This window comes from Cetorhinus maximus, chromosome 24, assembly GCF_964194155.1.
Source record: "Cetorhinus maximus chromosome 24, sCetMax3.hap1.1, whole genome shotgun sequence".
Taxonomy (NCBI): Eukaryota; Metazoa; Chordata; class Chondrichthyes; order Lamniformes; family Cetorhinidae; genus Cetorhinus; species Cetorhinus maximus.
Window position 1 is genome coordinate 45,118,136 of NC_135902.1, and position 27,187 is coordinate 45,145,322.

General features: G+C 43.2%; 1 protein-coding gene across 1 annotated transcript in view; it reads left to right on the plus strand.

Moving 5' to 3' along the window:
* LOC144699540 (dynein axonemal heavy chain 17-like) overlaps positions 1–27,187 on the plus strand; it is a 785,608-nt gene that overhangs the window by 689,222 nt on the left and 69,199 nt on the right. Inside the window, 4 exon segments of the mRNA XM_078570587.1 lie at positions 1,906–2,070; positions 2,343–2,483; positions 15,818–15,988; positions 19,443–19,565. Coding sequence (XP_078426713.1) covers positions 1,906–2,070; positions 2,343–2,483; positions 15,818–15,988; positions 19,443–19,565 — 600 coding nt within the window.

The following is a 27,187-nucleotide window of genomic DNA, read 5'->3' on the forward strand; positions in this document are numbered from 1 at the left end:
TGACCTTTTTTGGAAATTCCCAATGTGGAATACAATTCAGACATGCAACAGCAGGTCCTTCTCTGGAATTTCAAACCTTAGGATGTCAAGAACTACTTCAAATGTACTGGACCTAAATTTACATTTCTATAAGACAACCTGTCCAGTAGAGACAAAGTTTGTTAGAACAATTGTTATATGGAGATATGTCTTCATGTGACAGAAATAACCATCTTGAAATCTTTGTTTGCAGCTTGCATGCTGTATTGGAGATTGAATAGTGGAAAAACTGCCAATGGAGCAGCAGGGGCTCCCTTCTCTCCTCTCCCAAGTTAAGGCCCTATCTCTTAAAGTTTAAAATTCCTGCATAGAGATAGTAAATTCTCCATCGAAAGGAACCTCAGGTGCAAAACCCATCGACTTCCGGAAGAGACGAATTACGGATTAAAAATAAATTGTCTTCAGCAATTGCAGTTACATGAGCTTTAACTCAACTCCTAGAATCTAAAGGAACTTGGGAAAAATCTCTGTTGCAGCCACAGTGATGCAGCCAAGAACTCAAACAGTGAAATCTCAATTTCTTTATCTTTCAGCACTGAATTTCAAGTTGACTAAAAAAAAAGTAACTACCTACAGAATTACTTGTAACTTTTGCATGTGTGTGTGAATGTGGGTTGCAGAAGTTCAAGAATCACAGATTTATCTTTTTAAATATTTTGCTACCTTTACCTGGGTGGGTTTTAAACAATAAACTCTAATCCCTTTTTGTTCTAAACCTCAAGAAAGCCTGTCAGGCTTGTTTCTTTGCAATCAGTACATAAATTGTTAAACACAGACACTGAGTAAAATACCTTCATCCTTTCTAAATTCACAACAAACCCTGTTACGGTCTGAAGAAGGATCATATGGACTTAAAACGTTAACTCTGCTTCTCTCTCCACAGATGATGTTAGACTGAGTTTTTCTAGCATTTTCTGTTTTTGTTTCAGATTTCTAGCATCTGCAGTATTTTGCTTTCATCTGTTACGGTCAGACTTGGAGTGGTAAGATAGGGGAGTCATCTTTACCCCTCCTGTGGCTGTAAACTATGTACTCAATTTTATTGCTTAACTATCTGAAAAGGGCAGGGTATTTAGAAAAATGATAGTTACAATGTTAGTATAAGTACAGTATTCACTTTAAGAAAAATTTTAGTGATTTCTGGGTCACAGCCTAGAATTCAGTAATGGAAGTTTGCAGGGTCAAAGTAGGTTATCAGGGAGATGGAAGAATTCACTGGCACATGTGTCAGCTCAGCAACAGGGATAGACTGTGAAGACCAGTAAGAGAAAACACTGGGTGAGAGCTATGGCTTTTGTAAGACTTAAGTGGTGCTGTGAAGAACACATCTATGGAACTAAATATCAGGCACAGTGATGTGGTGACCAATCTGATACTACCTATTTTGATCCACTATCCGAGATGTGTTTCTACCCCCAAGGGTTTTATATCACTTTATAATGCTCCCTGCAGTAACTAAAGTTCCTACAGAGAAACATCTTAAACAGAATTTGGCCTTTAAGAATTGTTCACGACAAAAGCGCTTCAATTAATGATTCACTGAAGCAATTTATAAATCATACCCTTGATTCAAAAAGGAAGGACATCCTGCATGGCCAATTTTTCCAAAGTGTGCTCCCAACAGGGAAACTATCCCATAAAACCATTTGTTGGGTAATTGCAGGCTTACTCCCCACAAATTTTCCATCCTTTTGAGTACAGTTCTATAAAATTAGCCCTAATCTTTGATTTTCAATACAAATGTTCTTTTAACAAAAGAAATTCTGGAGATCACAGCCATGATTTCCAATATCCTCCCTAACTATAAAATCAGCCCCATGCAGAAGGTTTCTTAAGATCTAACAACAAATATTCGTATTATTTTAGGCAAGACTTACAACTCAACAGAATGAGTTCAAGATTGTTCTTAAACAATTAGAAGACTCCCTTCTAGCACGACTCTCAGGAGCTTCTGGAAATTTCCTTGGTGATACAGCTCTGGTAGAGAACCTAGAGACAACCAAACACACTGCAACTGAAATAGAACAGAAGGTCAGCTACTTAGTGTTAAATTTGGTGTTTATATTCATGAATTATTTTTACTGTTTGGAAATGGGATCTGCAGTATTAAGAATTCCTTAAATCTTTGGAGTAATGCATTGTATCTTATCACAATCACAGATAGAAAAGAACACCTGATGGAATGCTGCCTTTGCATATCCTGTTTCAATAAGAAACAGTTGCAGAACTGTGGTATTTATGGAAAACTGAGCTGCAGAGAATAAATATTCTGAACCTGCTCCTCACACAATGTGTTTATGCAGGTGGCTGAAGCAAGGATAACAGAAGTTAAAATAAATGAAGCAAGAGAAAATTATAGACCTGCTGCACTGAGAGCATCCTTAATCTACTTCGTTATTGATGACCTCAATAAGATCAACCCTATTTACCAATTCTCTCTCAAGGTAAACGTCTGTTAAGCCAATTACATTTTTGAGAGGCAGATTAGAGCACATGACCCACTTTGATTAAAATTGACAAGGTTACAACATTACTTGCATTGTTCATTGGCAAGTTAATTGGGGATGGGATAAAAAAAATCATTGACCTCATTTAAAGGCAGCCTACACCTCTTCTAGTGAAACTCTTTCAAGTTATCAACAGTCACAGATTGCAACTCTTTCAAGTACAATCACAGTTCTTGGTTTCCGGGAGTGGGACATGAACCCACAACCCTCTGATTCAAAGGCAAGGGTGCTATGAACTGAGCCACAGCTGACACCTCCACCTCTTCTAGTGAAGTTGCACTTTGGCTGCATTTAGCTGAACTCTGATTGAACAGCCAAAATATCTTGTTAAAGCAATGCAGAAACGACCTCCCAATTTTCTGATACTGCTTTGGAAGTTTTACTGGAGGAGGTGAACCAAAGGAACACCTCCCTCTTTACACTCAGCAGCAAAAGAGTCTCCTGACAAGCTTCTTATCATCACTGGGTGCAGGTGGTAGAACAGGCCAATGCAAGAGGCATTGCATCCTGTAAAGGTCACAGTGCAGGAAGAAGTTTAAAGATCTGACTGCTTCATCAGAATGCTGAGGTCCTAACCCATAACTTTAATTAGAAGTGTGGTAATTACTCTATGAAAAATTACAAAGGTTTACCTTCAACCACTGGTTACGATCCTGGTAGGGACTGTTAACATTTTAAAGGGAAATTAACATCCAGTGATTAACTGAAAGAACTAGGTCACAGGATTTCTTGTTTTTGAACAAAATAAAACTACTGTATATTTTTTTAAAAAGCACAGCAAGCACCACTAACACCACTGTAATTTATAAAGATTATTTTATAAATTCATTTCTTTTTTTTACTTCCACCGTAGAGTTCCCTTATACTTTACAAGCATGTTCATTCACTTCCTATTCTTCTGAGACCAATCCAAAGGTATGTCATAGTCCTCCAGAATTCACTTTGATTTCTCCTCAGTGCTCAACTATTCCTTGAGGTCCAATTTCATGGGGATCCTTCACTTAGCTTTTGGCTAAGTGACCCTCCAACTTTCCTTTAAGACCTCAACTGTGGACTCTTCAGCTCAAGCACAGACTTCACTGCCTTCTTGTTTAGGGATTTAAATATCAGAAACACCCTGGCTCTTAATGACCCTTATGCTCCCTGATCTGGCTTTGGACAGACACTGGCTGCTTTTCCCAGTCACTCTCACAGCTCCTGTACAGCTTCTTGTCCCACAGCTCCTAGCAAATGCTTTCTCTCTGCCTGTTCCAAGCTATCTGCTTAAGCTGGCCACTGATTGACTTCTATGAGCAAACATACACACATAATTAAACAAAGGAAACCCCCTAACCCCACAGCCCATCTCTATGGCAGTGTGGCCATCCAATTCCCAAACTAAGTTATTTTTTAAAAACACATGACTTATGAAACTAGATATTTGCAACACACTCTAGTAGTCGCATAATACAATGATAATGAAGTTGTTGACTGATCATAACAATCAATCTGTATCAATTACATAGAATTTGAGAGTTTGCAGCACGTGAACAGGCCATTTGACCCAACTAGTCCATGTCAGCATTTAAGCTCCTTGCGAGTCTCCTGCTACCCTGCTTCAGCAGTCTACAAATCTAGAAATGATACGAGCAAGCCCCAGTCACAAAGAGCTTTCGAAGCCATAAATGCATAGTCACCTTATTCCTCCCAAACATTCTACACTTACTATATCTCAAATCACAACTAAATGTATCCCAAAATGTTGTTTTCTGAAAGAAATCCATCCTATTTACTTTTCTGTCAAAATATCTTTACTGAAAGCTATTGCCTTCATATTCTAACAATAGAATGACTGACAAGATGGGGGGGGGGGGTCTGTTAAAACTACTATACCAGAAGAACTGTTGTTTTTGATCTGCGCTAATGATTTGGACTTGTCGGCAGAGGTGAAAATTTCATAACTTGCAGATGTCATGAAACTTTTAAGTTTCCTAAATAGTGAGGAATAGTGGACACATCGGATAAGATTCAATGCAGAAAAATGAGGTGATATATTTTGGTAAAACGAATTGAGAGATGATACTTGCTAAATGGTACAACTTTAAAGGGGATACAAGAAAAGAGCTTGGGATGTTTGTACACAAATTGTTGAAGATTGCAGCATACGTTAACAAAGTAGTCAATTAACAAAAGCTTGTGGTTTCCAGGGCTTTATAAATAGAGGCATAGAGTGCAAAAGCCTGGTGGTTTTGCTAAACCTATGTAAAACAGTTCTTCGGACCCAGCTGGAATATTTTGTCCAATTTGAGGCACCACAGTTTAAGAAGGCTTTGGAAAAGGTACAGAAGTGATTTACTAGAGTTGTTCCAGGGATGATGAATTAAAAGTTACACAGATTGGAGAAGCTGGGGTTGTGCTCCTTAGAACAGTGAAGGCTAAGAGATTTGATAGGTGTTTAAAAACATGAAGTGCTTAGAGTAAATAAAGAAAAACTGTTTCCAATTGAAGGGGGGTGGGGGGTTCAATAACCAGAGTGCACAGGTTAAGCTGATTGGCAAAAATACTGCAAGCAATATGAGAAACTTTTTTTCAAATGCAGCAAGTGGCTAGGATTTGGAATGCACTGCCTGATAGGGTGATGGATACAGATTCAATAGTAGTTTTCAAAGGACATTTCAGTAAGTATTTTTAAGGGGGAAAAATTGCGGGGAAATGGGGAAAGAGCAGAGGAAGAGAACTAACTGGATTGTTCTTTGTAAACTTGGTGCAGAGTCAATGGGCTAAATAGCCTCCTTATACGTGGCATTATTCTTATGATTTTATGAAAAACAATTTAGCTGTGCAGTTGCCTCCTCCTCCTCACCCTTGTCACAGCTGCATGGGCAAGGCAGGACATCATTTTCTTAAGGACAGGACAGGACAAGAGGGGGAGACCCGCCTGACCGATCAAGCAAGCCTGGATGGAGTTTACAGAGGAGGCCAGCAGTTGTGGGGTCACCGCTGAACCTGGATCCAGTGCTCCAAGTGCATCAATTACCTCATTCAGTCTGCCTAGGTGAGTACTAAATATCTCTTTACACTTTGGGGCTTATACATGATAATGCGATAGGGTTGACCTGGGCCAAAGGAGAGACCACCCAGTCGGTGGCAAAGGCATGAGGCAGCAGCATATTCTGTTAGAAGCATGGTGCCTTTCGGTGAGAAATGTCATTGCTGACCTCCATAAGGTCTCAAGAGTGGCCATATGCAGGTGACATTCATGTGCTCTAATCATGCACCATTTGGCTTCCACTAGAATAGGCATTGTGCTTGTCTCCATGGGAAACTAACAGTCATCCTTTTCGTGCTTGCAGAAAAAGACCTCCTACAACACTAAAGAGGGCCAAGACTATCAGAGGGGTGCCATACCTCCGCTTGTTCAACCCCATGGAGGAGAAAGCCTTGGAGTTGGCAGGCCACCAGCAGGCTGCACAGTTGCTGATGGTGAGACAGGAGTGCCAAGCCAAGAGGGTGAGTAAATGAGAGTGGATGCACAAAGGCACATCTGGCACATGGAGTTGGATACATGGAGCTTCACAGCAGGCGTGGTTGGGATGAGGAACTGACAGGCCCTTAGCTCTTGCATGGTTGTGTTCTCTTATGCAGTTCAGGGTCGAGTCAAGGCAAGAAGAGTTCAAGAGACTGGAGACCAACCAGCCACCTCTGAGGAGGAGGGATCCTCAGAGTTCAGCGTCACATCACTTCATCGCACCCAACACCTGCACAGGTACTCTCTCTTTGTATGCATTCGCAATTAGATTCAGGCTCACAAGCCAGAGAGCACATCACAGGAGGACAGTGGCATGGCATAGCAGTAATGTAACAGGACTAGTAATCCAGAGGCCCTGACTAATGCTCTGAGCATGAGGGTGAATCCCACCACAGTAGCTGGTGCAATTTAAATCCAATTAATTAATGAATCTAAACTTAAAAAGCTAGTCCCAGTAATGGTGAACCTGAAACTGATTGTTGATAAAACCCATCCGGTTCACTAATGTCCTTCCTATAAGGAAGGAAATCTGCTGTCCTTACCTCGGTAGCCTATATGTGACTCCAGACCCACAGCAATGTCGTTGATTCTTAACTGCCATCTGAAATAGCCTAGCAAGTCACTCAGTTGTATCAAACTGTTACAGAAAAGATGAAAGAATGAAACTGGATGGACATAGGCACTGGAAATGACAACAGCACACCCTGCCCAGTCAACCCCGCAAAGTCCTTCTAACTAACCCCTGGGGGTCTTGTGCCAAAATTGGGGGCTCTGTCCCAGAGTAGTCAAGGATCAGTCATATTGACAGAATCATACCTTGCTGTTAATGTCCCAAACTTCTCCATCATCCCTCCGTATGTTTTGGCCCACATGGGACAGACCCACCAGAGGTGATGGCACAGTGGTATACAGTTGGGAGGGAATTATGCTGAGAGTCCTTAACATTGGCACCAGAGCTCATGAGGTTTCATGGCATCAGTTCAAACATGGGCAAGGAAACCTCCTGCTGATTATCATCTACTGTCCTACCACACTGGATGAATCAGTACTCCATGTTGAACACCACTTGGAAGAAGTACTGAGGGTAACGAGGGCACAGAATGAATTCTAGATGGAGGTACTTAAATACCTCTCACCCATACCTGTTGCAGAAACATCTGTCTATGACAGTATTGATAGGAGTGACCTTCACACAATCCTTGTGGTGATGAAGTCCTGTCTTTACAATGAGGATACTGTCTAATTTAATGTGTAACACTACCGCCATGGTAAATGGATAGATTTAAGAACAGATCTTGCAGCTCAAAATTGGGCATCCATGAAAATGCTATGGGCTATCAGCAGCAGCATGATTGTATTCAACCACAATCTGTTATCACATGCCAGCCATAAACCTCGCTCTACCATTACCATTGAACCAGGGGATCAATGCTGGTTCAAAGAATAATGCAGGAGAGCATGCCAGGAGCAGCACCAGACATATCTAAAAATGAGGTGCCAATCTTGTAAAGTGACAGCACAGGAGAAAATGGTTGTCAAACAGTGAAAGCAGCTTGCAACCAACAAAGCTAAATGATCCCACACCCAATAGATCATATCAAAGCTCTGCAGCCCTGCCACATGCAGTCATGAATGGTGGCGAACAATTAAACAACTAACCAAAGAAGGACACTCCAGAAATATCCCCATCCTCAATGCGCCCAGCACATCAGTGCAAAAGACAAGGGTGAAGCATTTGCAAACATCTTCAGCCAGAAGTGCTGAGTGGATGATCCACTTTGACAACTTCTTGAGACCCCCAGCATCAAACATGCCAATTCAATTCATTCCATTTGATATCAAGAAATGGCTGTAAGCACTGGATACAGCAAAGGCTATGGGCCCTGACAATATTCCAGTAGTAGTACTGGAGGCTTTTGCTCCAGAACTACCTGTGCCCCTAGCCAAGCTGTTCCAGTACAGCTACAACACTGGCATCCATCCAACAATGTGGAAACTGTTCAGGTATGTCCTGTTCACACAAAGCAGGACAAATCCAACCCAACCAATTACCACCCCATCAGTCTACTATTGATCTTCAGCAAAGTGATTAAATGTGTCAGCACCAGAGATATCAAGCATCACTTACACAGCAATAACCTGCTCATGGTTGCTCAGTTTGGGTTCCACCAGGGCCACACAGATCCAGACCTCATTACAGCCTTAATCCACACAAGAGTAAAGGAGGTGAATTCAAGGGATGCCTGCCCTTGACATCAAGACAACATTCGACCAAGTGTATCATCAAGGAACCCAGCAAAATTGGAGTCAATGGGAATTAGGTGGAAGACTCACCGCTGGTGGGAGTCTACCTAGTACATAGGAAGATGGTTTTGTTTGTTGGAGGCCAAACAATTCAGTCCCAGGACATTGCTGCATTTCTTAGGTTCGTGCCCTAGGCCCAACCATCTTCAGTTGCTTCATCAATGGCCTACCCTCTATCATAAGGTCAGAGGTGGGAATCTTCACTGGTGATTTCACAATGCTCAGTAACATTCTCGACTCCTCAGATACTGAAGTCGTCTTTGTCCATGTTTAGCAAGAGCTGGACAACAACTTGGGCTGATAGGTGCCAAGTAACTTTTGCACTACGAGCATCAGGCAATGACCATTGTCAACAAGAGAGAATCTAACTATCTCTCCTTGACATTCAACATAATTATCATTGTTCAATTCCCCCACCAACGGCTGGGGGATTACCATTGACTAGAAACTGAACTGAACCAGTCATAAGTATTGTGACGACAAGGGCAGGTCAGAGGCTGAGAATTCTGTGGGGGGTGTGATGGAGTACTCTCCATTTACTTGGCTGAGTACCGCTCCAACAACATTCAAGAAACTCAACACCATGGGCTGCAGCAGTTCACCACCTTTTCGAGGCAATCGGGGATGGGCAATAAATGCTGACCTAACCAGTGATGCTGACATCCCATGAGCAACTTAAATCATTCAGGACAACACAGCCTATTTCATCGGCACCCCATCCATCACCTTAAACATTCACTCCCTCCACCACCAGCGTCCAGTGGCAGCAGTGTATACTATATTCAAAATGCACTACAGCAACTCGTCAAGCCTCCTTCAACAGAACTGTCCAAACCTACCTTGAAAGTCAAGGGCAGTTTCTATAAATTTGCAACTGGTGGAACTGGGAGCACCTTTTTAAGATGATTTCATACATTCTTACTCTGTAAATTGCAGTTGACAGCCTTTACATAAAGTTGCTGACAATGGCACATATCCACAGTGTGCAAGTTGGGAGATTTTCACGTCAATTCACACAATGTTCTTGATCGTCCATGTGGCTGGGCCATGCATCTTTCTATATCTTCACTGAGACACACAATTTAACCAACTGCAATTTGTGAGCATCTCTCCAAATATCTCCCATTTGCTGGTTTCTTCACTGCACTGCCTAATGGTGTCATGGGCACCAGCATCTGCAAGTTCCCCTCCAAGCCACACATCATCCTGACTTCGAATTACATCGGCATTCCTGCACTGCTGGGTCAAAAATCTTGAAATCCCTCCCTAAATAATTAATAACTCAAAATAAAGCTCAAACTTCAATCATATGCAGTTTCCTTCAGGCTCAAGTGATGCCAGGAGCCAACTGTGTCTCCCTAAAAGCATCGTGTTTACCTACACTAGATGGACTGCAGCAGCTCATCACCATATTCTCATGAGTAATTCAGGATGGGCAACAAATACTGGCCTTGGCAGCGATGCTCACATCACATGAAAGAATATCTATTTTTAAAAATAAATAGACATACCTGAGCAGCTAACGGAGGCTGCTGACAGTTGGAGGACAATGGGTGACCAAGTCCAAGCTGCGCCCACGCTGATGATATGCGCTTGGAGTTGTCCGGGCTGCAACAACTGCTACAGCGAGTGCAGATTCCAGAGATTCTGCGTATCCGTGCGAGGATGATGGAGTTCATCCAGGCCATGAGTGTTGCCATATCTCAAATGGATGTGCACTTGGCATTTCCTATTGAAAGGCTGACAACTCTCGTGGAGAGCCAGTTCCAGCAGACCACTTGGCTGGATGATGGAGATGTGTGTAGACTTGTAAGCCATTTCCTTTTCCATGAGCTCAATGCAGCAATGACCAGGCAAGAGGGGTTGAGATACCTGGGGTGGAATCGTCCGTGCCCGTTGGCATCGGGTGTGCTCGATGCGACACAATATGGCGAGAAAACAGATTTTTGGCCTCACAACGTCGTAAAACCAGTTTGTGATTGTTCTTTCAGCCTATCGACTGTGAGTCAAGTTCCCCGCCATTGGACATCGGGAACCTCCTTGTAATACATCTGCATATCATTATAAGGCCAGGCCACCTGAATCATCCCTCCCCCTCCCCACTGGATCATCCGTCCACGTCAGCGTGATTGCACGCCGGTGCAGAACATGTCATGACAAGTGTGACATGTAGAAGTCGGGACTTACCACCAAGGCCTAACTCACATCGTGGATATCCGTGAGCAGATGATGTTGGAGACCGACACCAATGGCAAACTGAAGGAACGTCCATGGCATGCTGGGTGGATTCTCACGGACATGACTCTGCTGTGAAGCAGCCAACGGAAGTTACAAAGTCACCATTGACGGTCTGCTCAATGAAGGTCCAGCTGTGTTTGAGAGAGAGATGTACCAGAGGTTGGGAGAGGAAGGTCCAAGGTTGACAGAGGAAGAGGTGTCAGGATGAGGTGAATTTTGGTGGGTGGAGAGAGGAATGAAGGTGTCAGGATGGTGTGAGGTTGGGAGGGGGTGGGGAATGAGAACAGGGGGAGGTAGTGTAAGGGGGGTGGAGAGGGGAGTTAAGCTGGAGGAAGGAGTCAGGAGGGGAGGGAAGAGGAGAGGGACTAAGTGTGGGGGAGTCCGGGGGCTGTGAGGACTGGGGTGGGAAGGAGTTCCAGGGTGGGGGGAGAGGGGTGCAGAGTTGGGGAAAGGATGTGAAGGTGAATGTGCACAGGAGGGGTCAGATAGGTCAATGCCTGCCTCCTGGGGAGCGAACTGAGGATGAGTGTGGTACGAAGGAAGGGTAAGAATGACCAAGGGCAGAGTAAGGCGGTAGCGTGATAGGGTGAGGGTTCGACAGTAGCAATAGAAGGGAAGGCGAGAGTGGTTGGTGGGGACCCGGAGGCAGACACAGACCCTGGGGGTGGGATGAAGGAGGTCGGGGAGATGAATGGGGGTGAGATTTTTGGGAAGGAAGGGAACTTGCAGGTTCACCTGGACATCCCCGAAGGAAAAGGGTTGGGGCTGGTATGTAACATAGTGGAGGTGGAATGTGATGCCCGGGGCGGGGGTCAACTGTGATGGGGAAAAGGAAATGGGTGACTGGGAGAAGGTAAAGGATGGGGGAGCAAAAGTAAAACCAAATTAGCACCAAGCTGTTCAAATCGAAAGTGAAGTGAGAGTCATGGTGGGTGAGGTCATGTGCTGCATGGGAATGTGATCAGTGGGTGGGTGGAGATCCAGGTCAACTCAGATGGACAACTGAAAGCGAACCCCAGTAGACAGCATTCAAAATGCTCAGGACATTCTGCACGCGTGGGAGAGTGCTTGCCTGAGGCTCCAACACGCACACGCACATGCACACACACACGGAGCTCTCCCTGCTGATGTGAGCAGGCTTCTCCTGCAGGAAAACAGATGGAGAGAGTGTGAGCAGGACACATGGCACTACATGGAATGTTTGTGTGGTGAGCAGCGCTATGACGGGATGAGGATGTGAGGTCGAGGGGATTTGAGCCTCGTGGAGATGTGAGAGTGTGTGAGAGAGTTGGTGGTAATGTCCCTGTGGATGTGCGAGTTGAGACTGTTTGGAAGAGAGAGTTACCCTGGCGGAATGGATGAAACCATTCAACCTATAGTGGCACTGGATGGCTGTCTTCTTGTAGGGCATTGGTGCTGACCACCACCTCCCAAGCCTGGTTGGTAATTCCGCTGCCCATACTGCTGTCAAGAGGGGTAGAGGAGATCATGGTGGGCCTTCACAGCATCTGAAAGGTGTTCCAGTGATGCATCGCTACACCTGGGGGCCTTTCGTGGACATCTTCCCTGCAGTAGTCCTGGCCTGGAAATATTGAGATGTGTGCATGCATCTGGACTTTAAATATGGTACCCAGTGTGATGAAGTGGTGAGGTGATGGAGGGAACAGAGAACCCAACCATCATCGAAATGGCGTGTTTCCTGTTGGAGTTGTATAGAACCTTGGTGAGGCCACAGCTGGAGTACTGTGTACAGTTCTGGTTGCCACATTATAGGAAGGATGTGATTGCACTGGAGGGGGTGCAGAGGAGATTCACCAGGATGTTGCCTGGTGAATAACATTTAAGTTATGAAGAAAGGTTGGATAGAATTGGGTTGTTTTCGTTGGAGCAGAGAAGACTAAGGGGTGACCTGATTGAGATGTACAAGATTATGAGGGGCATGGACAGGGAGCAGCTGTTCCCCTTAGTTGAAGGGTCAGTCACAAGGGGACACAATTTCAAGGTGAGGGGCAGGAGGTTTAGGGGGGATGTGAGGAAAAAGTTTTTTACCCAGAGGGTGGTGACAGTCTGGAATGCGCTGCCTGGGAGGGTGGTGGAGGCGGGTTGCCTCACACCCTTTAAAAAGTACCTGGATGAACACTTGGCAAGTCATAACATTCAGGGCTATGGGCTATGGGCTAAATGCTGGTAAATGGGATTAGGTAGGTAGGTCGGGTGTTTCTCACGTGTCGGTGCAGACTCAATGGGCTAAAGGGCCTCTTCTGCACTCTGTGATTCTGTGAATGCATAAATAATGTGTCAGGTTTGGGATGATACCACATGAAAACCTACCATTGCAGCCATTGGGTAAAATGTCGTTTTACCCAGACGGTACTGCACTTAGTGCAAATCTGGGACGATTCCGCCCATTGACCTTCTTCCTGTTGGACTTTTGGGCCTTGCAACATCTTGGTGCTAGGCAGATGTTCATCACCAATCAAACAAGTCGATTCTCTGTCCAGCAGGCATCAGTCACCCACATGGATTGAGTGATACGACATACGACTTTGACCTGAGCAATGACATAATCCAGGAGATGCCAGTGCTTTGATCTAGAATCCCTACATGTGGTTTTGTATTTGTCCTCCTGGTAAAATAGGGCTTGTTATAATGAGACCATGCCGAGCACACTTTGTCAGCAGGAGGACACCATTTGCATTGGATTTCCCATCCCCTTTTTCCCTAATGGTTCCACTCCAGACATTGGCGTCATGGCCAATCCTGGCATTAAAGTCCCTCGGAAGCATGATCTTTTTCTTCATTTTGGATTACTGTTGTTACAATGGTATGAGGGATCGTTAACATTTAAAGATAAATTTGTATACCTCATTTTAACCAATAGCACTGCACCACAAGATTTCACTTTTTAACAAAGCAAACTGTATTGTATACAGAACAAATTTTAAAAAGCAAATATGAGTAAGTTAACACTATAGATTATAATTATTTGTTATCCACTCGGGTTTATTTCTTATTTCCCCCAAAATTCTCTTAAGACACATCAATCTTAATATTATTTACTTCTGTAGGGAACAACCATAGGTATATCACAGTCCTCTAGAAATTTTCTTTAATTCTCCTTAGCTCCAGCTATTCTCAGATGTAGCACTTTCATTTACCAGGTCTGTTCCTGCTCCTAATTCTTAAGATTTTATCTTATGATTTTACTGTGGATGCCTTGTTCTGGCTACTTTTCCAATACTAATCTAACACTTTCTTTGCAACAGACTCTGTGGAGGACCACTGTCAATTCTTCCACCAGTTTCAAAATAGGCTATCTACCAGCTTCCGTTCCCTCTCAAAATTCAAACTTAGATTAAGCCTCACCCGGATCCCATGCATTGAATGATGAAGTTAGTTTTTTACTCAGCTTACAGTGCAGGCCTAGCTAACCATAATTCGCTTTGGCTATCTTCTCTCAGTGAGCAGCAAACCACATGATATCCAAACTGCAACTAACACTCACAGCAAATGCCTAGATAAATTGAAACTAGAGATCTCCCTAAGCTCCACCCATCTCCATAATGATGAAGCCTGCTCTGGGATGTCCTCAAACTGACCTTTAGGTTAATTATCCCTCACTTAAAATTTCTTCTTTGATATGATGAAGTAAATGGGTTTTATGATTTTACAGGGTGCATTAAAAACTTTTAAACAAATATAGCTCTAACTCCCAAAATAAAGGCATCTCTCTGGAATGCCCTTCTTGCAAATGTTACAAACATCACATCTGCAGCTCTTTAGTTTAAGTAAGTCCATCTGCTTGTTTTATGATCTTACCTTCTAGCCGCCTACTTCTTAAGGCAACATGGCCCCAACCTTTTAAGTGTCATCGACTCCAACCTTGCCTTAAATTGCATTTATCCCATTTTCTGCAGTTAAACTTTAATTCCTAAAACTAAAAGTTATATACTAATACACATGAACCAGAAACTAGATATTCACAATGCAGTGAGGACTTCCATCAAGGTCAGAATGCAACTATTCCTTGATATCTTCATCAGAGTCAAGGGTCAGGGAGTTAGTGCAGATGACAGTGGCAAGTAGGTTACACCTGAGCTGTAGGTGAGTGTAATGAAAAAATAATACAAAGGGGGAGTTCTGGAAATACATCCAAGATCCTTTTCTGGATGGCAAAACCAACTCATTGCACATGAGGATCGCTGTTTGCCTTTCTTTTCCAATAGTAGTTGTATCCCCCTGCTTGTTCCTTCCCCAGGAAGGCAGGTCTCATTGAGGGCAGCATTGGTAATTTGGAGTCTTGATAGCTCAGGTAGTATAATTTACCATTGGAAAGTAGAACTGCAGTCTGGGAATTATCCATGTTCTAACTTTCAATGTTGCAAAATTTAAAGTTTATCTTTCTTTGACAACCAGGATCGTGATCTCGCAGTGTATGGTTCCTAGCCAGAGGAAATGAACAGCTTATTTTAGAGCACCTTTTCTAGCCCCCTCCCATTTGGGATGAGCAAAGGGTACCCTGAAGAGGACTGCTGAATCACAGATGATGCTGCCCAAAGACATCTGTGTCCCAACTTGGGTGTCCATGACCTTCATGCATCTGCCACCTGTGATTCTTGACTAGGAATTCCCTGGTTCATAGCCCTGCTCCCATTGCCAATTCTCCCTTTCATAGGACTTGACAAATGGACCCTGGAGGAAGCCTGCACATGACTTTGTTTAGTATGGAAACCTTAAGGTGACTTCGTTGTCCGCACGATCTTGATGGGTTGATCAGATTTCAGTGACCTGTCGAACCACAATGACAAGGACCACCTTGCTCCTGCAGCCTTCTTCCACCTTCCCAGCCGGTGAAACGCACAGTCATCTTCGGCAGCTCTGCTGTTGAGGACTTTCTGGACTGCACATTGTTTGGCACCTCCCCCTGACCTTGCTGTCATGGGGGGCCCTACCAGGAGCAAGAAACTCCTGATGACATCACTCAAGGGATTGTCACAGAGCCAAAGCTTCTCCACCATGTCAAGATGGCAATCCACAGAAGGTGCCTACAATATAATTAACGGGTGCAGGTTATTTGTGTATTTTGTTCCTTGCATTCATTCACAGGGGTTATGTAATTTAACCCCCTGTGTGATTTTGAGTGCAATTATGCAAAAGTAGACGATAATTGATGCATTAACTTTAAAAGAAAAACTATACAATTGTTTACTTTATTGTTTAGGCTTTTCATGTCACATTTGAAAATGCCATTCTGCGCTCCATACCAGCAGAAGATGTAAAGGAGCGTGTCCTCAACCTCACAGATGAAATCACTTATTCAGTTTTTGTGTATACAACCAGAAGTCTCTTTGAAAGAGATAAACTCATCTTCACGGCTCAAGTTGCTTTTCAGGTAAATAAATGCTTGACTAAAATGTTTATGTACTTCTCAGTATTCTGCGAGGAATTATGTTTTTAATCCTTATTTGTTAACATCTACAGAGCACAATATCATTTTGGGCTATCAATGGAGTAATTAAATCACATGGACTAAGTAGATTTCCTCGCAGTGTACCTATGAATAGGTAGTGATTATTTTTCTCTCCCTAGGCCAATTGTATTGTTCAGGGAAACACCAAGTGCTGTCCTGCCCCTGACTGGGCCATGTGCCTTTAAAGTAAGCAAACCTGAACTCTTAGGTCTGAAACTGTGCATTAGGTTCCCATGACTGAGGCCTTCAAGCTGCTGATGGAGCGAAGTGCCCAAGAACAGAATCAACAGAAAGTGAGGCAGGCAACCCAGCCATCCCCATCACCTCATTTAAAATAACATTGCTGGCCCTGCATCTGTAGCTGCCAAGCAGAGGAAACTCTCCCATACTCTGTCAAGAGGTTGTGAAATTGCCCATGTAATACTCTTTCTAAAAGTATATTAAAATATTTCCTTTGACCATTGCTTCAGTTTGTTTTATTGTTCACCAACTTTGTTATTGTTTCCAAATATGAAAAGTATCCTGTAATAGCTAGATATTACAGCTGTTAATGGTCATCTTCTGTATATAGATTCTATTGTTTTCCTGCTTTGCATATCAACGTTTTTTGAGGTATCCTTGGATTTCAAGGTAGCAAGATGCTGCACTATAAAATTAATAAATTGAGCATAATGAAAAGAATTACATAACAATGCAATAAAGTTATACCGCAAACCAAAGTAATGGAAAGCACAAATCAAGACAAGGGAACTAAATGCTTTTGGAGTTACAGAGAAGAATGATGCAGAAGTGTAAGGAAAAAATAGTGTTAGTGGGACAGAGAAAAATGTATGCCTAGATCAGTCTCAATGGGCAGGGGGAAGATTCAGGATATGACATTGTAATAATGTTGAAGAAAATAAAGCAATTTTCGACAAGATGAGAGAAGTAATTCATGGGTCTTGTTAAAAACAAAAATAGGACAGACATGAAACAAAAGATGATGATGAGATTAAGTCAATTTTGTTTTGGGTTTTTGTAATGACATTATTGGTAGTTTGGAAGCTAAGAAGAATCTAGGACAGGAATTAGTATGCTCATATTTTTGCATATTAGTCAAGGTCATAGCATTTTTTTTCAGTAGAATGTGTGGTTCCTTCTCATATTTTGCATAGAGAAATGAAGTGAAGTGAGCCAAGCAGGATTTAAATTTGGTAAGAGTCAAGTCAAGGAGACTCTTTGAACTATAGCAGATGGATGCAAGTGCAGTTAGGAATCAAAGACCAGAAAATACATGCAGATTATATGACTCCCACAGAATATCACTGTCTCTTCCCATACAGCGTACGCCTGGGCATGAACAACCTGAATACATAGAACATGTCAATGTCATGGTACTTACATAACTGTTTGTTCAGGTGCAATGCTCTTGAGGCAGCAGGGTTGGATTTCTCAACACGAGCAGTCATTGAGGGGATAAGAGCAAGAGAGGTACAGAGTCCTCAGGCTGACATCCAAGGGTGTTGAGGGGGAACTCTGGCATTAGGGAATGGGTGGTGCACTGTAGGTGAACTGCTAATGTGCTCAACTGAAATATGGAGTGATTGCCTAATCTGAATAAAAAGCCATGGACTTAGAGACTCATACATAGCATGTACACAGACTGCCAACACACTTTGCACTTAAGATCTGCTGTGCATCTTGGATGCTTTGTAGACCTTAGGCATCCACCTGGGTTAGCAGACACTTTAGCCCCTGAGGATCCAGCATTTCATTGCCAATCTTATGGAGTAATGTTGATGGGGCTAGTTATTTTGGATAGATTTTATGTTTCGATATTGGGAATAGGTTGTAGGTTGCTTCTTGTGAATAGAGTAAAGATGATGGAAAGAATATGAAAGTGAAGTAATTCTTTAATTAAGGCATTAGGTCTAGAAATTGGTCACACACTGCCTGGCTTTTGGCAGCTAAATGAGCTCCCAAGTCTTCAATATGGAGGGCAGGAAGAACATACTCCTGATTCAGTCTGAATTCTACTACCTGACATATTAGTAAAGGCCAACAAAATTAGTGCCCATGTCTGAAATAAGAGTTAGACCTTTTGACCAATGAGGGGCCTAACACCTGTTTGAGACCTCCATTGCAAGACCAGTTTGCCCTGAAGCAACAAGCACTGCTTCAGATTGAATTTAGGAAAACCAATCCTGAATGAGACCTAACAGGCTGCTCCAACCCCACATTCAAAGAGAATAGACTACTGTTAGCAGCTACTACCCCCACCCTCCAATTCACCCAGAGCTACTACATTGCAACCCCCATATGTTGATGAACATCCCTTCTTCCCCACTCAATTACCTTTACAAGTGCCTCACCTTGCCCAACTTTTCAATCATTGCCGCAACCTCCTGATAATCCCCTCCTCCTCATTTACTTGAGGGACGTTACAATGCCAGAACGGCCCCAGGCCTCAACTGCACCTGGCAGCCTGTTATCCTAGGAAGCTTACTGGCTCAATATAAATGAGGCCCAAATCCTATTAACAGGGGCATCTGGGTGTCACTATTGAAACGTTGAGAAAGACCTTGAAGTGCCCAGCATCTGTAGGCCTAAGAGTCATAAGGTTGCCATTTTGGCAAACCTGACTTGTTTAGGACTAGGGAAGAATAATGCAAAATGATAAAGAGGAGAACTAGAACACATTTTAAGAGGATGACTAATGGGAAAGTTAAAGAATGGGTAAATTACTAGGCCAGAATTTTCTGGTCCTGCCGCGGCGGCTAAGATGGGCCATTCAAATCTCCATTAACTTCGGTGGGACCAGATGATTCCACTGGCAGGAGAGGCTGGCAAATCCCACCCTAAGAAAGGCTGCAGTACTTGTGTAAATTGTTAACTTAAATTTTGAAGTACAAGGTGAAGTTAGGTTAGTGAGAAACAAGTTTTTTTTAAACAAAGGAGATAAGCTGGATGTGAAAGTTTATCACATGGAAAAGAATGTGAGCAGAAACTATATACTTATGATAATCATGTAAGCTTGATGCCTATTGTTAGAAAAAAGGAGTTCAAAGAATTTATGCACTCCTTTAATACATTACTGTGCAAAGAAATAGAAGCTGAAAAGTTAAGCTTTTATGAATGGAACAGAAACTTCAAGCAAAAAGAACAAATGAATGATCTTTTGAAAGAAATGAAAACAGAAGATTCTGGAAATATGCAATATCTAAAAAGACAGGTTAAGTTTTGGGCTCTAAAATCTTGAATTGAAAGAATATTTTGTTAAGTTAAAGGGGCCAAAGTTCTTGACGTGTTGTTCAAAGATAAATTCAAAGTTGACCAATAAATGGAAACACTCCTTTGTCACTGAAAAGTTACCATTATTAATATTATGCTTCAATAGGTATTTTTGATGAAAAAGGAAATAAGCCCGCTTCATCTAGACTTTTTGCTGAGATTCCCATTTAAAGCTGGTGCTACTAGTCCTGTTGATTTCCTATCACACCAAGGATGGGGTGGAATCTTGGTATGTACTTATATGCAAAATGAAATTACTTTCTGGCATGTTGAGCAATATGATGAATACAATATTTTATGTATACATACAGATGCAGCTTTTATAAGCATAGCATATTTATGCTCAGTTCCATGTACTAAAACAAATCAATAAAATAAACCAAAGAGTTAAATAACATGGTGTCTGAAAAGTATTTAAGTGAATTGGCTGCTTCAAAAAGAGAAATAATGGAGGGATTGGGCGTGTTAAGAAAATGGGACTTGTATCCCAACGGAACTGGGGAGAAAGAACACTAGTCCAAGTTTGATGGGTAGAAATTTATCACTGCCCAATTTCAAGCCAGAAGGTGGCAATACAACTGTAATTTGTGCCAGATTGGCCCCAAATTGGACCTTATCTAAATAATCAGGGCAATGCCCAGAGATTGGTAAGTATTCAGCATGCTAGCATGCTGTGATTTTTAAAAAAAATATTCATTTATGGCATGTGGGCACCCCTCCCTAACTGCCAGAGGGCATTTTTTTAAAGAGTCAACCATATTGCTGTGGGCCTGGAGTCACATGTAGGCCAGACCAAGTAAAGACGGCAGATTTCCTTCCCAGATGGGTCTTTACAACAATCAGTAGTGGTTTTGTGATCATCATCAGACTTTTAATTCCAGATTGTTTTTAATTATTGGATTCAAATTTTGCCATCTGCCATGGTGGGCTTGGAACCTGGGTCCCCAGAGCATTACCCTGGGTCTCTGTATTGCTACTCCAATGACAATACCACTATGCCACCACCTCTCATGAATACTGCCAAATAATTTTGATTCTGGGACATCATGCCATGAACCCCTGAGGCACAAACTAGATTATTGTTCTGTGGTATAGCTTGGTGTTCCTCTGTAATCCAATTATCTACTTCATTATTCATCTGGAAATACTCTTAATTTTTCTGACCTAGTGAGATAATTAAACTTCTCTAACACTGTGGATATTTCTGGGTGACTCATAACCAGAAGTGCTTCCTTCTATGTGGCACTTTGCTGCAACATATGATGGGTTTTCCCTGGTAATGCAAACATGAGCCTCTTGTTAAGTTGCACTTTTTATTTATTCATTCATGGGATGTGGGCTTCACTGGCTGGACCAGCATTTATTGCCCATCCCTAGCTGCCCTTGAAAAGGTGGTGATGAATTGCCTTCTTGAATCACTGCAGTCCCTGTAGTGTAGGTACACCCACAGTTCTGTTAGGAAGGGAGTTCCAGGATTTTGACTCAGCAACAGTGATGGAGCTGAGCCCAGAAATCTGTAATGCTTTGATTTTATAGATTAATGTTACTCAGGCCTTTGCACCTACTATTATATTACCTTATCAACATTCTCAGATCCTGATTCAGATAAAACCAACTCTTGCATTCTCAAGTAATTCAGTATTCTTGGTTCCAAACATTCATGAGATCTTAGAAGCAGTAGGCTACTCAGTCAATTAAGCCTGCTCTGCCATTCAATAAGATCATGATAGATCTTCAACCTAAACTCCTCCTTCCTGCACTATCCTCATAGCCCTTGTTTCCCTTAGAACAATAGATTTTTGGATACTATGTCTTGAATATACTCAATAACTGATCATCCACAAACATCTAGGATAAAGCATTCCAAAAATTCACAACCCTCTCAGTGAAGCAATTTCTTTGTCATCTCAGATCTAAATGGCCAACCCCTTATTCTGAGGCTGTGACCCCTAGTTCCTGATTCTGCAGCCTGGGGAAACATCCTCCTATCATCTACCCTGTCAAGCCTCTTAAGAATTTTATGCATTTCAGTGAGATCACCTCTCATTATTCTAAATACTAGGAAATATAGACCTAGTCTACTCCATCCCTCCTTATAGGCCAATCCCCTCATCCCAGGAGTCAGTCTAGTGAACCTTTGTTGTGCTCCCTCTAAGGAAAGTATATCCTCCCTTAGGTTTGCGACCAAAAGTGAATCTAGTATTTAGTTGTTTGTGAAACACTCCACACATTAATCCTGCTAAAGTCAAACTTTATTTTCTGAATGTAGATTCCACAGTAAGTAATTCATGTGCTAAAGCAAGTACAATATAATTTGACATAAGAAATTATACAATATTTTTCACTTAATATAAAGTTACCAAATCTCAAACATCAAAAATTGCTCTACCTTTATGTAACTTTAAGTTCCTTTGTCCCATGGGCTCAACCAAGGTTTTAACTACAACTCTTATGTTCTTATGCTCTATGTAAGGCTTGAAATTACAGCTTACTTGACTCCTGACTGGAGTTGACGTACAGAACAGTCATGTATTACAAGGGTCTGGCACATACAGGGTTACGGAGTACAAGGCTGCCCACACAGTGATGTAAAAAGACACATGACCCAGACCCAGGTGTCAGTGTGGTATTGAGCAATGAAAGGTTAAGACCTAAGCATGGCGGTAACTCCCAGCCTGTACCCTTTATTGGACATGTGTAAATAGATCTACTTATTAATAAAGACTCTCAGTTATCCTACTGAAGACCATCAAGACTTCTTTAAAAGACAATGCTCTGTAACACCCTCCCAACATGGTGGTAGCAGTGGATCAAAAACCCCTCAACCCTCAAACTGAAATGCTGGAAGACTACAAAAAACTTCAACAATGCTTTCTGACCTGAGGGGTCCTCCCAACAGAAGCTAAAGATGCAGAGAAACTTCACCAGAAAATGCTCCAGAGAAAGGACTTGGAAGCTGAAGGCTGAGATTTTTTACTGCAGCAGAAGATTCCATTGAATCTCCCTTGGAAGTCCAGCTTCAGAGTACAGAGTCCACAGGGCCTGCAAGGGTGAACTAAATCTTTTAAAGTTCCAGGCTGCAACCAGCCCTGAGAATCATTTCCCTAATTCTGTGTCAGAGGTGCCATTCATGGAAAGCCCCTCGTTAAAACCTACTTTACCAGTCTGAGCCCCAGATCATGGCCCCCAAACTTGTAAGATCAGAAAAATAATTAATTAATTAATTAAGTAACTCTAACACCACAAATGCCCAGCTCAGAAAACATCAAGCATAAGTTTGTATTTGACTGCCTTGTTACTCGGCAAAGCAAATCGCTGAACTAGAGTCGGCAGACAGCCAATCTGGGCAGCCATTGTTAAAAAGATTTTTTTCAAGGAATGTGTCACTGACATTTTGCAGAGCCTGCCAAAATCGGTAAGCGTGGGAAATCCCTTTGCCTCTGACTGAGCAATGACATCATCTTGAAGCCCAGGAAATGCTCCAGAGAAAATTGGAGAAAAAAAAACCCTGAAGGCAGAACACAAAATCACCTTCCAGCACAATTCTGATCCAGAAACTCCCTAGATGGCCAAAACTATTTGTATTGAAGCTTTCCTGCAGAGTTCTAAAGACAGCCCATCAGTGCAACGGGAGCCTGCTAAAACCTGACAATCATGGAAAGAAGAGCAAAGAGAAAAAAACAGACGCTGAACAGCCATTCTTAAAAGGGCAATGGCATCTAAAGTTGTAACTTTAAGAGGCTGTCGTCAAGCCAAAAAGATGTTCTGCCAATCAAATTGAAAGAAAAAACATACAATGTGGCAAAGATTAGTGGTAAGCCAGTCAATTAAGAAAGTTTTAAAAATCAATGAAAGATTACCAAAAAATTAATAAAGAGGGAGAAAATAAACTTTGAGGGTAAACTAGCAAGTAATATAAAAACGGACAGTAAGAGCTTCTTTAAATATATAAAAAATGAACGTAGGCCCCTTCGAGAATGAGGCTGGGGAAGAAATAGTGGGAAACCAGGGAATGGTAGAGGAGTCGAATTAATACTTTGCATCAGTCTTCACGGCAGAAGACACTAATAGCATTCCAGAGTACTAAATAATCAAGGGGCAAAGTGGGGGAGTAAATAAACACAATAACTATCACTAGACAAAAAGTACTCGGGAAACTGATGGGGCTAAAGGCCGATAAGTTCCCTGATGGGTTGCATCCTAGGATATTAAAGGAAGTAGCTACACAAATATTGGATGCACTGGTAGTAATCTTCCAAGAATCCTTAGATTCTAGAAAAGTCCCAGAGGATTGGGAAACTGCCAATGTAACACCCTTTTTGAAAAAGGGAGACAATAACAGGTAACTATAGGCCAGTTAGTTTAACATCTCTAATTGGGAAAATGTTAAAGAGTCTATTATAAAGGATGAAATAGTAGAGCATTTAGAAATGCATAATATAATGAAGCAGAGTCAGCATGGCTTCATGTAGGGGGAATCATTAGAATTCTTTGAGGAGGTAACAAGCAGGATAGATAAAGGGGAACCAGTAGATGTAATATATTTGGATTTCCAAAAGGCATTCAATAAGTGGGTGGGCGGAGATGCAGGTCAACTCAGATGGACAACTGAAAGAGAACCCCAGCAGGCAGCAGTGAAAATGCTCAGGACAGAGAGATAAGTGTGATGGATGAAGGCTCCGCACTCATGGGAAAGTGCTTTGGGGAGGGGTGGGGGGGAGGGTGAATGCTGAGCGTGCATTCTCGAAGCCTGTGAATGAAGTTGAAAGACAACATTACACATTATTCAGTGAAAGTGAATATATTTCCAGCTTATAAAGAAACAAAATGTGTTCACCCATGCAACCACTTATGATATTAACTTTTTTAGGCCTACCACTTCTAGGTGCTGCCCTGACATTCACAGCAGGCATGGAGACAGCCTGTGCAATGGTTGGCCCCGTTGCCCTGATAGCTTTGGCATGCATCCTCTGGAGATCCAAAGCCTTGAGGGCCCCAGCTTGCTTTGACTGTCCTCCTGTGGGCCAGCCGCTCCCTCTGCGGTGACAGAGGATGAGGTTGAAGGGGTCACAGGCAAAGGAAACTCAGAGGGAGAGGACAGCATCTGAGATTCCTGAGCTAATGACCCAGGGATGTCCAGCTGCTGCTGTTTCTCCCTTCGGGTGCCCGGAGGTCCCGGCCTGACTCCTTGAGGGGAAGGAACACCTGGAGAGACATCAAGGTGCCACATTTCTTCCTCACATTGCGACTGCAGGAACTCACCCATGGCTACCATGATGGAATGCAGGTCTGCGTTCATCTTTTTGTTCTGCTGGACCAGGGTCTCCATGGCGTCCACCATCCTTCCCACGTGCACACATGTGGGCACCACTTCAGAGAGCAGCTGCAAACACTCCTCTGACTTGTGTGCCTCTCTGTTGAGGACTTCCAACAACTCTGCGTGATGTCCCCCCGCCTTCTGCTGACTCTCCACAATGAGTTGGGAGGCCGAATCCAGAGGCTCGACATCTGACTCTGACTTCAACCTCACAGATGCCTCTTCCCCAGCAGTCCTCCGAGTGCAGGGGAGCTCAGCTTAACCTGCCTCCTCCTGCTGTGGACACACTGTGAACCCAAGACTGCTCTCGATTCAAGTCCAACTGAGGTGTGTCTCTGCGCTGGTGGAGGCTGTGGGTAAGCGCTATGATGGATCTTTCAGGCTGCTTATTTCCAGCTCTTCAATGGAGGAGGTGTCCATTTGGCTGGAGATGAGAATGTGGATGGAGCTGAGGGACTGGCTGGCTGAGTCAGTCACTTGGTGGCTCCCTGTGAACCAACATAGAGATAACTAGTGCATGGCAGCAGAGTCAAATGCAGGAGAGAGAGCACAGAGTTGCACTGAGAGAGGGATGATGTGGTAGAGGATCTTCACGTGGGTGTTCGCCGCTGATGTCACTGTTGCCGCAGGCACAGACCACGTCCTCATCAGTTAGCGCGATGGCACATTCCTCAAAGTGAGTGAGAGGCCTAATGTGGGTCATTGCACCCCTGGTGTGGGACATTTGTCTGCTGTTGTGAGCCAGTTGCTCCTGAGTGAAAACAGATGGAGAGAGTGTGAGCAGGATGCATGGCACGGCGTGGAACCTTTGTGTGGTGAGCAGAGCCATGGACGGGATGAGGACATGAGGTCCAGAGGATGTGAGCCTGATGGAGATGTGAGGGAGAGTTAGTGGTGTTGACCCCCTAGGTATGAAATCTCTGTGGATGTGTGATGGGTTTGTGAGTGTGAGAGTTGGGAGTAATGAGGTGGTTGACTTAGCCTGGCAGAACAGACGAGAGCATTCATCCTCTTCCTGCACTGGATGGCTGACCTCCCCTGTGCTCCATTGGCGCTGACCACTGCTGCCATCACCTCCCAGGCTAGATTGGTGACTCTGGTCCTCCTGCAGCCAGCGCGGGGGTAGATGACTTCGCGGTAACCTTCCACTGCATCCAGCAAGCGCCCCAGAGCGGCATCACTAAATTTGAGGGCTGCCACCTTCTTTGCTTTCAGGGCCATCAGTCATCTGGAGCAGTCCTGGTCTGAAGAGATGAAGTAGGCATGCACTCTGGTGCGTTTTAAATATGATTTAAAGCAAGGAAGCGTTGAGGTTACAGGGTGGTGGTCAAATCCGAGTCTGCCCGCCAACAATCCGCCGTGTTTCCCGTGAATGGGATGCACCAAGAATGGGATGACACAGCACGAAAACCCACCAGTGGAGCTGGCGGGTAAAACATCCTTTTTCCCATCCTCTACCGCACTTTTTGCAAATTTAGGACAATTCTGCCCACTGTGGTCAAATGAAGAGCTGCTAAGCAGACGGATCCCTTGTGGTGAGATTTCAGTGGATAATCTGCCAGTCAAGTGATTAGTACAGTGCATCAAAGGGATCAGCACTGGGTTAGCTCAGCTGGGAGAGGTGATTGACCAGGGCATGGGCCAGATCAATAACGAGTAAGAGAGAGCCAAACAAAAGAAAAAAACAAAGAAATGTCATAAAAATCAGGCCAGAGAATGTTGTGATTATAATGGGCGGAGCTTCAGAAAAACACCCAAAAGTGGCTACAGTGACACTCATCCCAGGGACTATAAATAGAAGGAAGGTCAAAGGGATATTGTCAGTATCTCCACAAAATTCCCCAGTCTGGTTTGGGATGCAGCTGACCTACTATCCAAATTCAATATGTTTAAACAGCGTACAAAACTATAGGTTCTTGATTCAGGTGTGTCTGAACCAGTCAAGCAAGCCATAAAAATTTGCCTAGTAATTGGGAATGAAGGCTAAACACATCAGAATTAACAGCAAAAGAGCTAAAGGATCCCCAAAAGATATGGACTTCATTGGAAGACCAGTTCAGAATGAGTTAAACTTTCATATTCATTGGCTAGAGTTCATCATTTTGACAACAGCCTACAGAATCCATAGACCACTTCATCAGCAAATAAAGAGAAAAGGGCACGAACTGTGATTCTTCAAATGCAGAGCGGGCAGACCTAATTGTTGAGTTGGTGATCACATCCACTCCCATAGAATAGTTCCTGAAAGATCTGCTAAACAAGTCCAAAATCTATAGCATCCTGTACCTGCTCAAGGATGGATGTAAGTACAAAACAATCCTCAGATGTCAACAAAGCTTACAAGTCCTAAGCATAGCCCCAATTGTTGATGCACTTACTGAAACACCCAACTTAGCAAATCATGTGGAAGGTGTGGCCTTCTGCATGCACCAAGGAAATGCCCAGCTTTCCAGCAATTCTGCAAACCATATGGCAGAAAAGACCATTGGCAGCAGCAGTGCACTGGAGCTTAGGCTGACGCAGCCATAAAGAGC